At 66.5% G+C, this 12,630-nt stretch overlaps 2 protein-coding genes across 3 annotated transcripts; both read left to right on the top strand.

Annotated features, from left to right (window-relative positions):
* Nucleotides 1-1,428: 1,428 nt before the first annotated feature.
* Nucleotides 1,429-4,564, top strand: NAPRT (nicotinate phosphoribosyltransferase). 2 transcript variants are annotated; one of them, XM_063079712.1, is made up of 13 exons: nt 1,429-1,654; nt 1,764-1,852; nt 1,963-2,045; nt 2,202-2,332; nt 2,429-2,544; nt 2,791-2,987; nt 3,065-3,205; nt 3,448-3,532; nt 3,633-3,713; nt 3,811-3,913; nt 3,993-4,147; nt 4,249-4,356; nt 4,443-4,564. In XM_063079712.1, the coding sequence occupies exons 1-13, from the start codon at nt 1,429-1,431 to the stop codon at nt 4,503-4,505; spliced, it is 1,578 nt and encodes a 525-aa protein (XP_062935782.1). In that variant the 3' UTR covers nt 4,506-4,564. The 2 variants fall into 2 exon arrangements, with proteins under 2 accessions (XP_062935782.1, XP_062935781.1); XM_063079711.1 differs by having other exon boundaries at nt 1,764-1,891.
* A 1,809-nt stretch (nt 4,565-6,373) lies between these two features.
* MROH6 (maestro heat like repeat family member 6) lies at nt 6,374-11,153 on the top strand. The gene is made up of 14 exons (XM_063080137.1): nt 6,374-6,670; nt 6,926-7,078; nt 7,269-7,423; nt 8,052-8,169; nt 8,405-8,589; nt 8,675-8,812; nt 8,924-9,038; nt 9,152-9,295; nt 9,368-9,541; nt 9,730-9,897; nt 10,152-10,271; nt 10,526-10,628; nt 10,738-10,803; nt 10,933-11,153. Exons 1-14 carry the CDS (start codon nt 6,374-6,376, stop codon nt 11,151-11,153), a joined length of 2,157 nt encoding a protein of 718 aa, XP_062936207.1.
* The last annotated feature ends 1,477 nt before the right edge of the window (nt 11,154-12,630 follow it).

Raw genomic sequence — 12,630 nt, 5'->3', positions numbered from 1 at the left:
GCTCTGGCTCCTGTCCTGGTCATTTTGTGGGCAGCACTCTGCCAGGCCCCAGGCCTGCACCTCCTTTCACATCCCTGCACGGTGGTCCCAGTGCCCACCACGATCCTCCTCTTGGCCCCTCCACAGTCTTCTGTGGCCTCTCTCTGCTCCAGCCTTCTCAGTCTTCATGATTTTCTTTGCAAGTGACAAGTCCAGTTCAGGCTAAAGCCAGAAAACAGTCTGTTCGGTCATTAACTGCAGAGGGGCCACCTTTCCTCACTCTGCCCCCCAGGGAGCAAAAGTGCAAGCTGGAAGTATCCAGGGAAGAGAGGTCCCAGCGGGTGTCACCTGCCCCCGACCCCCAGGTCTGACCAGTTTGAAATCCTGCATACTCCCACTGTCTCTAGGACAAAGCCTGGACTTCTCCCCTTAGCTCTGCAAGGTTGTGTGGCCCAAGCCCTGTGCTTGCCACTTCAGTCCTCCAGGGCACTTCCCCTTGATCTGCTGGCCACCTGGGCCCCAGCCCATTCCCATCATGTTTTGGGGTGGCCAGAATATGGCCAGCTGGGCTCTGGAGTTGTGCCCTGCCACCCTGCCTGCCTCCTCCCCCGTTGAGCTGTGTGGTCAGTGCCCTGTCCTTTGGTGGTTCCCCCCTGGATTGGTGACATAGCCAGTGTTGGGAATGGTGAAAGGCGGTGGGGTGTGGCTACTTCCCATCAAAGCTGATGTCCTGGGGGCCCCTGGACACAAGGGAATGGATTGCCCCCCTCAGTGATGAGGTCCTGACTCTGCCCTCAAAGTTTTAGAGCCTTTCCTGTGGGGCTCAGTGTGGGGTCCCACAAAAGCCACCACCCTGGGACCCTGACTGGGCCTTAGTCATGGAGGGCCTTTTGGTGCCAACTGTGGGGGTGGACAAACAGCCCCTTCTCCGTTTCCTGGGTACCAACTTCTTCCTGAGCAACATAGTTGTTGGGGCCTCTCCTGGGTTCCCCGCGTCCCAGCGCAGCTGCTGCGCCACTCCCACGACGCCTCTGTTCTGCTTCTCCCGGGCCAGTGTCCGGTGGGCGGGGCTGGGGTGAAGTACGGCTGGATTTGTCCAGTCTACCTTCTCCACCCCTGGCAAGTCCTAAGCTGTACCTTGTTTCCCGACCTGGAGGGACACAGGCCGGGGGTAGCGGCAGGGGGAACCTCCCAAGCGACCAGAACCGGGCTGTGCTCAATGAGGCCGTCGGCCCTGACATGGGGTGGGGGGCTAAGAGCTGGGGAGACCGGTGGGAGCAGACACGCGTCCCCCTGATCCCCGGCGCAGCTGCTGTGACCCCTAGAGCGCCCGGTGACCACGGGCCCGCCCCGTGCGCTCAGCAGGTGGCGCTCCGCCTTCCACGCCAGCGACTGGGCGGCCCCGTGCTTGGGCGCGTCACGCGGTCAGGGCGGAGCGTCCGGAGCGAGATGGCGGCGGAGCGGGACCCCGAGGCGCTCGCGGCGGCGCGACCGCTGCTCACTGACCTGTACCAGGCCACCATGGCGCTGGGCTACTGGCGCGCGGGCCGGGCGCGGGAAGACGCCCAGTTCGAGCTCTTCTTCCGCCGCTGCCCGTTCGGAGGCGCCTTCGCCTTGGCCGCGGGGCTGCGCGACTGCGTGCGCTTCCTGCGCGCCTTCCGCCTGCGGGACGCAGGTACCCGCGCCCCCGCCAGCAGCCCCCGCCCGCGGACGTGCCCCGCGACGGGCCGCCCCGCGGCGCGCCCCACGCTGGCCCCCGCGCACGAGTGCCTCTTCCCCCGCAGACGTGCAGTTCCTGGCCTCCGTGCTGCCCTCCGACACGGACCCCGCGTTCTTCGAGCACCTGCGGGCCCTTGACTGCTCCGCTGTGACGGTGCGGGCCCTGCCCGAGGGCTCCCTGGCCTTCCCCGGCGTGAGTGCGGGGCGAGCGGGCGGGGGGCGCGGCGCGGGGCCGCTGCGCGCAGCTGACCGCCCTCCCCGCAGGTGCCGCTGCTGCAGGTGTCGGGGCCGCTCCTGCTGCTGCAGCTCCTGGAGACGCCGCTGCTCTGCCTGCTCAGCTACGCCAGGTGGGCGGGCCCTCGAGGGCCGGCGTGGGGGTCCAGGGCGGGCCGGGCGAGGGACGAGGGGTGAGGGTGGAGCTCTGGGGCCGAACCCCCGTCCCCAGCAACGCCGCCCGCTCAGGTGGCTTACTGACCCCCACCTTGGCCCCTTGGTCCCCACAGCCTCGTAGCCACCAACGCAGCGCGGCTGCGCCTGATCGCCGGGCCAGAGAAGCGGCTGCTGGAGTTGGGGCTGCGGCGCGCTCAGGGCCCAGACGGGGGCCTCACAGCCTCCACCTACAGCTACCTAGGCGGTGAGCGTCTGCGGCGGGGCAGGGCCAGGGCTGGAGAAGGCGGCGGCCCCAACCCCCGGGGTCCCCCAATCCCGCCTGACTGACTCCCTCGCCCAGGCTTCGACAGCAGCAGCAACGTGCTGGCCGGGCAGCTGCGGGGCGTGCCTGTGGCCGGGACCCTGGCCCACTCCTTCGTCACCTCCTTTTCAGGCAGTGAGGTGCCCCCTGACCCGGTCAGTAGTCTTCTCACCCCAGCTGGACTCCAGAGGCAGATCCCCGAAGCCAGCCCTTGTCCAGGGGATGGGTGGGCCAGGCGCAGGTGTGCACCCTGGTGGGGGCGCCCTGGCAGGTAGCCCTAATGCTGCCTGGGAAGCTGGCACGCAGGCCGCGTCACCTTTGTCCTTAGCCCAGGGTGAGCCCAGCTAACCCAGGCCTCACACTGCACTCTGGGCCCATCGTTCACTGACCCCTCTTCACAGACACTGGCTCCGGCTGCCGGTGAGGGCCCCCGGGTGGACCTGGCTGCCAGCGTAAAAGTGTGGCTGGAGCGCGTGTGTGCCCACCTGGGGCTGGGGGCACAGGAGCCACACCCTGGGGAGCGGGCGGCCTTTGTGGCCTATGCTCTGGCCTTTCCCCGGGCCTTCCAGGGCCTGCTGGACTCCTATAGTGTGCAGAGGTGAGCCCCGGGCATTCCCCCAGGGGTGGGCTCGGCACAGCAGTGCAGCCCCCTGACCCCCTTGTGCATGTCTGCAGGAGTGGTCTCCCCAACTTCCTGGCGGTAGCCCTGGCACTGGGGGAGCTGGGCTACCGGGCAGTGGGAGTGAGGCTGGACAGTGGCGACCTGCTTCAGCAGGCCCGGGAGACCCGCAGGGTCTTCCGGACCATTGCAGCCCAGTGAGTTCCCCCAGGAGGGGGGGTTCCTGCTGGGAAACCCGTTGGGGAGGTGGGATATGAGGATGGGGCAATCAGGAACTCTGGTCTAGTTTCAGGAACAGCATGGCAGGCCGGTGAGGGGTGGGGCCACCTACGGGAATCCTAAGCAAAGTAGGAGGGTGGGTGTGGCTCACAGGAGGGAGGGAGACCAGGGTGAATCAGGAACATCTGAGGGGCTGTCTCCCCCTCCACCCACATTGCAGGTTCCAGATACCCTGGCTGGAGTCAGTCCCCATCGCAGTTAGCAACAACATTGATGAGGAGGCACTGGCCCGGCTGGCCCAGGAGGTGGGGTGGAGGAGAGGGCTGGCAGAGGGTAGCTGGGAGGGCCTTAGGGCCCCTGCAGGTCCCAGCTGGACTGGGCTGTCCCACCTCCTCTCCCCTCCAGGGCAGTGAGGTGGACGTCATTGGCATTGGCACCAGCGTGGTCACCTGCCCTCAACAGCCTTCCCTGGGCTGTGTCTACAAGGTGGGGACAGTGTCTGGGGCCCAGGTGGGGGTGAGTCTGGGGGATCCTGGGTGGTAGCGGATGAGGGTTCAGCCATCCCAACACCCTCTCCCTGCAGCTGGTATCTGTGGGAGGCCAGCCACGGATGAAGCTGACCGAGGACCCCGAGAAGCAGACGTTGCCCGGGAGCAAGGCCGCCTTCCGGCTCCTGGGCTCTGATGGTGAGCCCCTCCCACTGCCCTGTTGTCTCCCTTGAAAGCCCCAGGTCCTCCACATCATTCTTGCCCTCCACCTGCACAGGGTCTATGCTGTTGGACGTGCTGCAGCTGGTAGAAGAGCCACCGCCCCAGGCTGGGCAGGAGCTGAGAGTTTGGCCTCTAGGGGCCCAGGAGCCCTGTACTGTGATGCCAGCCCATGTGGAGCCGCTGCTGCGCCTCTGGGTTCAACAGGGACAGGTGACTGCCCCTGCTCACTCCTCAGTCTGCACTTTTAACACCAACGAGCCCTGACCCTGAGCCAGCCTTTGAGCTTTTCCTTTCCTTCCCTCTTTCCCCAGCTGTGCGAGCCGCTCCCATCTCTGGCAGAGTCTAGAGCCTTCGCCCAGCTGTCTCTGAGCCGCCTCAGCCCTGCGCACAGACAGCTGCAGAGCCCTGCACCATACCAGGTGGGCAGAGGGTCCACATCGTCAACCGCCCTGGGTGCCCTTTGCCCTCCACAGCCTCTACCAGCTCCCTCATCTTCTCCCTGCAGGTGGCACTGTCTGAGAAGCTGCGGGCCCTAGTGGACAGTCTGAGTGCTGGAGGTCCCCAGTGAGAATCTCAGTGGTGGGGGGCTGCTTGGAGACAACAAGAGTCACTCTTTGTCCCCCATAACTTGTCACGTGTCAGTGTCATTTGTTTGTCCAGCCCGCCGCTCACTTGGCCCCCCAGGATCTCCGAGGCTGGGCTGGAGTCAAGAATCGGAGCAAGGGTTCCTGACCCCAGGAAAGCACAAGCCCAGCCTGGGTGGGGAGACAGCCCTATGCTGAGGCCTGAAGGGTGGTGAGGTGTACCCCGGGCTCGGGAGCTGGGCTGTAGGGAGCCAGATCTGACAAGAGCAGACAGAACCACAGGTGGAGGGAGGGCCTGGGTGTCCCCCTCAAAGGTGGGGAAGTTACTGCAGGAGACCTCTCTCTGCTACAGGCGGGCTGGGAAGGGTGGGGCCAAAGGGTGGGGACAGGTGCCAAATAGAGGGTCCAAGCATGGCCCTAGCTCCCACATCTGCCCAGGGCACTACCCCCAGGCTGAAGGTCAGTAGAGACAGTTCAGGCTTCCCAAGCCAAGAAGGAAAGCCCAGGTTGTCCCTGCTATTGCTGCTGCCAGCCGTGCCAGACCTTGGCATCTGTCGTGGCCTGGCCAAGCCCTAGCCTTAGGGCCTTAACTCCTGACACAGAAGCCCAGAGAAGTGGGTGGAAGGCTGGCAAGGAAGTTGAGGTTCCAGGAGCTGGCTCACCTCCAGACACCTGGCCAGTAGGTCCTAGGATAGCCACAGTTCCCTTGGCCATGCTCTGGGCTGGCCCTGCCTTTGTGCAGGAAAGTTAGTGATCTCAGGGCTCCAGAGGAACTGCTCAGGAGAGAGGTTCTAGGCTTGGCAGGAGGTATAGGTTGGGGGCCTGGGCCTGTCCTCTATAGGCAGCCTGAGGTGGCACAGGCAGGCAAGGGTGTGGGGGGAATGCTGATTGTCTGGGATGCTTCCGGGAGCACTTCCGCCTGCCCAGGTATTCTGCCAGACCAGCTCATCTGGCTCCTGGGGCTCAGGGCTGTGCAGCGCTCACTGTGTGGTTGGGTGGGGTGTGGGGATTTGGGGCAGAGGCCCGGTCAGGCCAGCCCTGGGGACCATGAACTGGGAGAGAAATACAGACTCACATGCACACACACTGGGCAGAACACACTATGCCCCAGCCACCTACGGGGCCACCTGTCTCGGCTGTGCACTCCTAAGGACCCAGCTGGGGTGGGGAACACCACCTCAGAACTGGCCAGGACCCAGAAAGCCCACCCCAACCATGATGGCACCTGTAAGAGGGAGCGGCTGCTCTTGCTCTGTTTGCTCCGTCCCCAGGCTGCCTCGTGCTCAGAGATAGTTACAGTTCACCCAGTCATGCCCATCTTCAGGCTGTCTGTCTGGGCTGGAATGCAGGGGGCCTGGCCCAGCCCAAAACCCGACTGCTTCTTCAGTTCTGAATCAGACAAGGCCTTGGCTCAGGGCTGGGCCCAGACTCCTGGACCCTGCTGGGACCTCTTCAGGGCTGTCCACATTACCCTGGGCCCCTAGCCAAGGGTGCCGAAAGTTAAGGTTAAGGGCCCTTCTCCCCTGCTCTGCTGATCCACCGTCTCCCAGGGCTCATGCCCCTTCCTAGAGCTCTCGTGGGCGGGGCCAGGCCACAGATGCACAGGCCTCAGCTGGCCACTCACCTCCAGCAGCCTGGGCAGGACGGCCCCTCACAAGCCCATAGCAGGTGCCATGCCAGGACATATCCATGTGGCTCCCCAGCTCTCCCCACCAGTATACACAGCGCACACGCTCACGCACGCACACGCCACCACACCTGTCCGTGGTCCCGCCCGGGGCTTGCTTCTAGGTCAAGCCTGGGCACGACTTCCCGGGAGGAGCAGTGGAGTGTGCTAAGGGCTGGGGCAGCCATGGCTGGGGGTGTGTGGGGCCGGGCCCCGGGGCGCCCTGTGGGGGCCCTGACCCTGACAGCTCTGGCTGAAGGGATACGGGCCGGCCAAGGGCAGCCCTTGGGACCCCCTTCCATCGGCCCTGTGCTGGAGCCCAGGGACGTCGAACCCGAGGCTGAGTCCCAGACCCAGGCAGCCACCCCCACCTCTGAGGCTGAGCCGGGAAGTGGGGCTCCTGCCCCCACTGCTGGCAGTGAGCCCTGGTCTCCCCACACTCCTCCTCCTGCCCAGGAGCCAGCCCCTGAGGGGCCTCACCAGGTGAGTGGTGAGGGAAGGGAGGCCATGGGGACGGGCGGGGCGGGGGCACGGCTCATCTGAGCTCACTCGGACCCTAGGTGGACAGAAGGCTGCTGGAGCTAGGGGAAAAAAGGGGTGGGAGCTGCGGGAAGTGACTGGAGAGTTAGACGGGCTGGGGAGCAAAAGAGGGACACGGGGGTTTCGGAGGGCTGGGAGACTGGGAGGAGAGCTGGGAGAGGTTTGGGGACTTCATACGCCCCAACCACCCTGCCTTAGGCCCCCCAGCGTTCCTGGGATGAGGGGACCCTTGCTGACCTTGCGTTGTACACCGCTGCCTGCCTGGAGGAGGCCGGCTTTGCAGGGACTCAGGCGACAGCGCTCACCCTGTCCTCAGCCCTGGAGGCCCGAGGGGAGCGGTTGGAGGACCAGGTCAGCGCCTCGTACCCTAGAGACTCAGGCTGGGTCCAGCTTCAAAGTGGGGAGTTGGAGGGTGAAGCCTACCACGCGCGCCCCTTCGGGCTGCTCCTGCCGGGTGGGGGTGGGGTGCCGTGCAGAGGCTAATGTACGGGGGGTGGGGACGAGGAGGCCTGGCCGCTGACGTCTGTCCCCTCCGCGCCAGGTCCATGCCCTGGTGCGTGGGCTGCTGGCGCAAGTGCCCAGCCTGGCCGAGGGGCGGCCCCGGCGGGCGGCCCTGCGGGTGCTGAGCGCGCTGGCCCTGGAGCACGCGCGGGACGTGGTGTGCGCGCTGCTGCCGCGCTCGCTGCCGCCGAACCGGTAACCCGCCCCCTCCCGCCCCGCCCGGCCGCAGCCCGCGGCCCCCACGCGGCTTCCTTCCCTGTTCCCGCTTGGCCGTGGACTCTTGTCCCCGGACGGGAGGGCGGGCGGGCTGTTAAGGGGACAGCGCCCCCGAATTCCGTCCCCTGCCCTCCGCCCTCCCTGTAGTGCAGCGAACTCCCCCACCCCTCCTGCCTCGGGGTCTTGGGTGCTGGCTTCCCGCCCCGGGACACCAGCCTGGGGTGGCCCTCCGGAGGGGTGAGCGAGCCTGGTGGCTTCCGTGCCCCGACTTCCCCTGGCTCTTTGGTGAAATCGCCCCAGGAGAAATTATCTTTGGTTTTATTCTCTACCGGTGACTTTTCATGACGCCAGGTTTGTTTCACTGTCGCTGAGCCGACAGGGCCACTGGTCTCCAGGACCGGCTCTGTTGTGGTCTGCGCAGTTGCCGTCTGTTTTGTTTCCCTGGGATTTAACGGGTAGGGGGAGGGCAGGTGGGGGATGGTTTACCTGCCCCTGCCCTGCTGGAGTCCTAGGGGCCGCCGCCACCCCGGCCTGGGGACGGCGGCGTCCCTTCAGTACCCGGCCCCGCACCGGGCCCTCCTCTCACTCTGGGCCCCCGTCCCCCCAGGGCGGCGGCCGAGCTGTGGCGCAGCCTCAGCCGGAACCAGCGTGTAAACGGGCAGGTGCTGGTGCAGCTGCTGTGGGCGCTGAAGGGCGCGGCGGGGCCCCAGCTGCAGGCGCTGGCGGTAGGTGGCTCCGGCCTCACCGCCAGGGGGCGCGGCGCGGCCGGAGGGGGCGAGTGAGTCCCGCCGCCCAGGCGGGGCGGGGGGACCGCAGGTTCACGCCTGAGTCGCGCGAGTCCAGGACGTCCCGCGCTTGTCCGAGGCTTTGTCCTCGACCCGTCTGCGGCTCGCCTGACCCTCTGGTCCCCGTCACGGCTCCGGGCGCGCCCCAGACCTGAGTGGGCCGCTTGCTCCGCAGGCCACGCGTGCTCTCGGGGAGATGCTGGCCGTGTCGGGCTGCGTGGGGGCCACGCGGGGCTTCTACCCGCACCTTCTGCTCGCGCTGGTCACACAGCTGCATGAGCTGGCTCGCGGCACGCGCTCCCCTGACACCCCCAAGACTTGGGCCCCATCCCACAGAGGGCCACCGCACAGCCACGCCAGGTGAGAGGTGACACCGGGGTAAGGGGGGACGGCCCAGCACCCTCCCGACCCTCACGGCCCACTCGCCCGCTGCCTCCACCTCCAGCTGCGCGGTGGAAGCCTTGAAGGCCCTGCTCACTGGGGATGGCTGCCGCATGGTGGTCACATGCATGGAGCAGGCAGGAGGCTGGAGGAGGCTGGTGGGAGCCCACACCCACCTGGAGGGCGTGCTGCTGCTGGCCAGGTGCGGGACAGGGGTTGGCGGAAGAGGCAGGGGCGTAAGGGTGGTCGGCGGAGGGCTTCTCGAGGGGTGAGGCCCCACGTGCAGGGAGAGCTCCCTTTCCGCCTTGCTCAGTGCCATGGTGGCGCACGCCGACCACCACCTTCGAGGCCTCTTCGCAGACTTGCTTCCCCGGCTGCGCAGCGCCGACGACCCGCAGCGCCTCACGGCTATGGCCTTCTTCACCGGGGTGAGCCTGTGTCCCACATGGGAGCTGAGGGGTGGCCGCGGACCGGATCCCCGTGTGGTGGCTCCTGCCTGCGCGGGGACCGAGAGCCTGCTGACGCCGTGCGTCTCGCCTAGCTGTTGCAGAGCCGGCCCACCGCACGGCTCCTGCGGGAGGAGGTCATCCTGGAGCGGCTCCGCACCTGGCAGGGCGACCCCGAGCCCACCGTGCGCTGGCTGGGTCTGCTGGGCCTCGGCCACCTGGTGCTGAATCGCGGGAAGGTGAGGGCCGGGGGCCAGGCGGGGCCGGGCCGGGGTCTGCGAGGGGCCGACCACGCGTCCCTGCCCCAGCAGGTGCGGCATGTGAGCACGCTGCTGCCAGCCCTCCTGGGCGCGCTGGGCGAGGGCGACGCGCGGCTCGTGGGCGCAGCGCTGGGCGCGCTGCGGAGGCTCCTGCTGCGGCCGTGGGCGCCCGTGCGGCTCCTGAGCGCCGAGCTGGGGCCGCTCCTCCCGCCGCTGCTGGACGACGTGAGCAGCGCCCCGCCCCGCTGTCGCCCCGCCCCACCGGCTGTCCCCCACCAGGCCCCGCCCCCAGGCCGCCCCACCACTCCGCAGCCCTCCCCAGGCCCTCTCCCTCCTTGCTCCGCCCCGGCCGCCCCCTCCCATGCTTGCACCTGCTCCCTCTCCGCCTGCCCTGACCGCGCCCTCCCACGCAGACCCGGGACGCGGTCCGCGCCTCGGCGGTCGGGCTCCTCGGGACGTTGGTGCGGCGGGGCCGGGGTGGGCTCCGGGTGGGGCTCCGCGGCCCCCTGCGGAAGCTGGTGCTACGGAGTCTCGTGCCTCTGCTGTTGCGCCTGCACGACCCCAGCCGGGATGCTGCTGAGGTCAGCTGCCCCCCTCCCCCCAGACCGTTTCACCCCTGTCTCATCGGACACCCCCCACTCCCACCCTGCCGCCCCTCCAGGTATTACAGGTCAGGGACTCTCCCAAGGACCTCAGATGCATGCAGCATGGGCTCCCAGGGGCCTGGTCTTCCCTTGGGCTGCCCTGGGCTCTTCTCACACCCTTCATCCTGGCCACCTTCTACACCTCTTGCCACTTCCTGGGCCCCTAACCCTACTCCCTTCCCCTATCCCAGAGCTCAGAGTGGACCCTGGCCCGCTGTGACCAGGCCCTTCGCTGGGGCCTGCTGGAGGAGATCGTCACTGTGGCCCACTACGACAGCCCTGAGGCCCTAAGCTGCGTCTGCCACCGCCTGGTCAGTGGAGGAAGCAGTGAGCATGGTGGATTCGGTCAGCTGCCCACTTGTGCCAGCATTCGCCAGGGCCACTGCCCCAAAAACTGAGTCTCCACCCCAGCCAAACCTGACCATTGGTGTCACAATGGGGCAGGACCAAGGCCTCACACCATGCCACCCTGCCCTGGGAACCCCAGACCCTGGGTCCGCCTCTGCAGCCTCCTCTCCATGCAGGATTGGCCCTTCGGTCCTTCCACAAACCCTTCTGTCCCCAGGTTCAGCGGTACCCGAGCCACATTCCCAACTTCCTGAGCCAGACTCAGGGCTACCTGCGGAGCCCGCAGGACCCCCTGCGCCGTGCAGCCACCGTGCTCATAGGTGATGCAGTCGGGGGTCACACTGTTCCTCGCACCAGGGCTCTGGGAGCTAGGCCAGCCCTTTCCTGCTGGGCCGCAGGGCCAGTGCTCACCGGTTTGCTTTGGCCCAGGTTTCCTCGTCCATCATGCCAGCCCCAGCCGCGTCAACCAGGACCTGCTTGACTCCCTATTCCAGGGTGAGGACCCGACTCGCCAGGGCGGGGGGTCCAGGAGAGCGGGCGGGTGCGAGGGTGGATTGGACGGCAGTGGATGGGTGGGCGTCCAGGCGCCCCTCCCTCCTTGCCTGAGCCGCCTCCTCGGCGCAGACCTAGGACAGCTGCAGGGCGACCCGGAGCCGGCTGTGGCAGCCGCGGCGCACGTGTCCGCCCAGCAGGTGGCGCTGCTGGCCCGCGCGCAGGGCAGACCCCGTGGCCCCCGCCTCCTCCGCTTCGCCCGGCGCCGCGCGCGCCCCGCCCGGCCGCCGCCTGTCTACGCAGACAGCCCCTTCCAGCGCCGGAGCCTCGCGGGCCGCTGGGGCTGCTCCTGACCCCGCCGAGCCTGACCCCATGCCCAGTCTCAGGTCCCTGCGGGGCGCAAATCTGCAGAAGAGGCCCTGCTTGAGGGGTGCCCTGAGCCTGGTGCTGGATACCAGTGCCCGACCTTCCTGGGATCCCTCTTCAGGGGCGCACCACCCGAGAGCCCTATGACCGAGAGGGACAGCAGCAACTTCTGTCCGAGCACCATTTCATCCTCAGCCCCTCACTTGCACTCATGGCTCCATCTATCCCCGGTCTGTCCTGCTGTCTGTACTCCCAGATCTTTGCACCCTTGGGCCTGGCACTGGCCTCCCCAGTCCAGGTGTGGTGGGGGACACTGAAGCTGATGCCACCTTAGGCTCCCCTCCTGCCCCCTTCGTGACCCTCTGTCTTCTGCCAGCTCTCCTGCCTGTAAGGCCTTCCTGCTGCCCTGGCACCTTTTGCTGCACTGGCAGCCATCACCTGTTCCGTGTTACGTGCCTCGTTCCTTGCTGACCCCAGTCCTCTCCACTTGAGAGGCACCGACTTGTTCTCCTTTTCATGCCTGCTGTCACCCCTCAGCTCAGCCATCATGTCAGATCCCCCCACGACCATGGCCTTGAAGACATCCCTGACCCCCCTCTCTGCTGGACAGCACAGGCCTGGATTGCACCTGTGGGTTCAGGTGTGGGGTGCCGGCATCCCCACCCCCACCAGACTGAGCTCTGGTGGCAACATCCAGCACCCTGCACAGGGCTGAGTTAGGGGGGCATGACTACACACTAGGGAGAGACCCCTCTGGGAACCACTGAAACTGTGACTTCGCCCCTCTGGGCATGTACCCGGGCAGGTTCTAGAAGGCCTGCCTTGAAGTGTCTTCTCATTCTTCAAGGCCCCCTCCTCATACACACAGGGCTGGGGCTGTTCCCCCAGCCTGGGGTCTCTCGGGGGCAGCCATGAGGTCCTGCCTCCCCAGTCTCCCCAGCACCCACATGGAAAACTTTTTAAATGGACACGAATGAGGAGCTCAGTTGGTTAGAGTGTGGTGCTGGTAACATTAGGGTTAGGACCCTAATGTTAGGGTCCTGTACTGGCCGGCCACCAAAACAAAATAATGAAATAAACACGCGTGGATTGAAGGGTTGGGCATCCATCTGAGAGTGTGGCTATGATGTGCTAGGGCTGGGGTGATAGGTAGGGCAGCGTGTGGCCGAAGGCGAGGCCAGCCCAGTGGCAGGCTTAGAGAAGCTGTGCCAGGGCCCGACCCACACTGAATGTGTGGGTCAGAGCTCAGTCAGGGTTAGGGTCTCTTCATAGGTCATTCTCAGGGCAGGTTAAGGTCAAGCCAAGGTCATGGGTCTTTGTGGAGCTAGGAGTAAGGTCTGGTGTATGAGTTCAAGAAATGTATCAGGGGATAGGCTGGAGAGATCAGAAGGCCTCCAGACCGCCAGTGGAGGAAGAGGGAAGGAAGGGACCTGAGAGGAAGCATTTCGGACAGCTGTGCCGGCC

This window comes from Cynocephalus volans, chromosome 15 (genome assembly GCF_027409185.1).
Source record: "Cynocephalus volans isolate mCynVol1 chromosome 15, mCynVol1.pri, whole genome shotgun sequence".
Taxonomy (NCBI): Eukaryota; Metazoa; Chordata; class Mammalia; order Dermoptera; family Cynocephalidae; genus Cynocephalus; species Cynocephalus volans.
The sequence above is the reverse complement of the archived record's forward strand: the minus strand, read 5'-3'. Positions and strand labels throughout refer to the sequence as shown.

Coding starts and splice junctions, on each gene's coding strand:
- NAPRT (XM_063079711.1), top strand. CDS start 1,429: ATGGCGGCGGAGCGGGACCCCGAGGCGCTCGCGGCGGCGCGACCGCTG. Junction 1,655..1,763: donor CTTCCGCCTGCGGGACGCAG/GTACCCGCGCCC, acceptor CTTCCCCCGCAG/ACGTGCAGTTCCTGGCCTCC. Junction 2,333..2,428: donor CACCTACAGCTACCTAGGCG/GTGAGCGTCTGC, acceptor TCCCTCGCCCAG/GCTTCGACAGCAGCAGCAAC.
- MROH6 (XM_063080137.1), top strand. CDS start 6,374: ATGGCTGGGGGTGTGTGGGGCCGGGCCCCGGGGCGCCCTGTGGGGGCC. Junction 8,170..8,404: donor CCCAGCTGCAGGCGCTGGCG/GTAGGTGGCTCC, acceptor CTTGCTCCGCAG/GCCACGCGTGCTCTCGGGGA. Junction 9,039..9,151: donor CTATGGCCTTCTTCACCGGG/GTGAGCCTGTGT, acceptor CGTCTCGCCTAG/CTGTTGCAGAGCCGGCCCAC.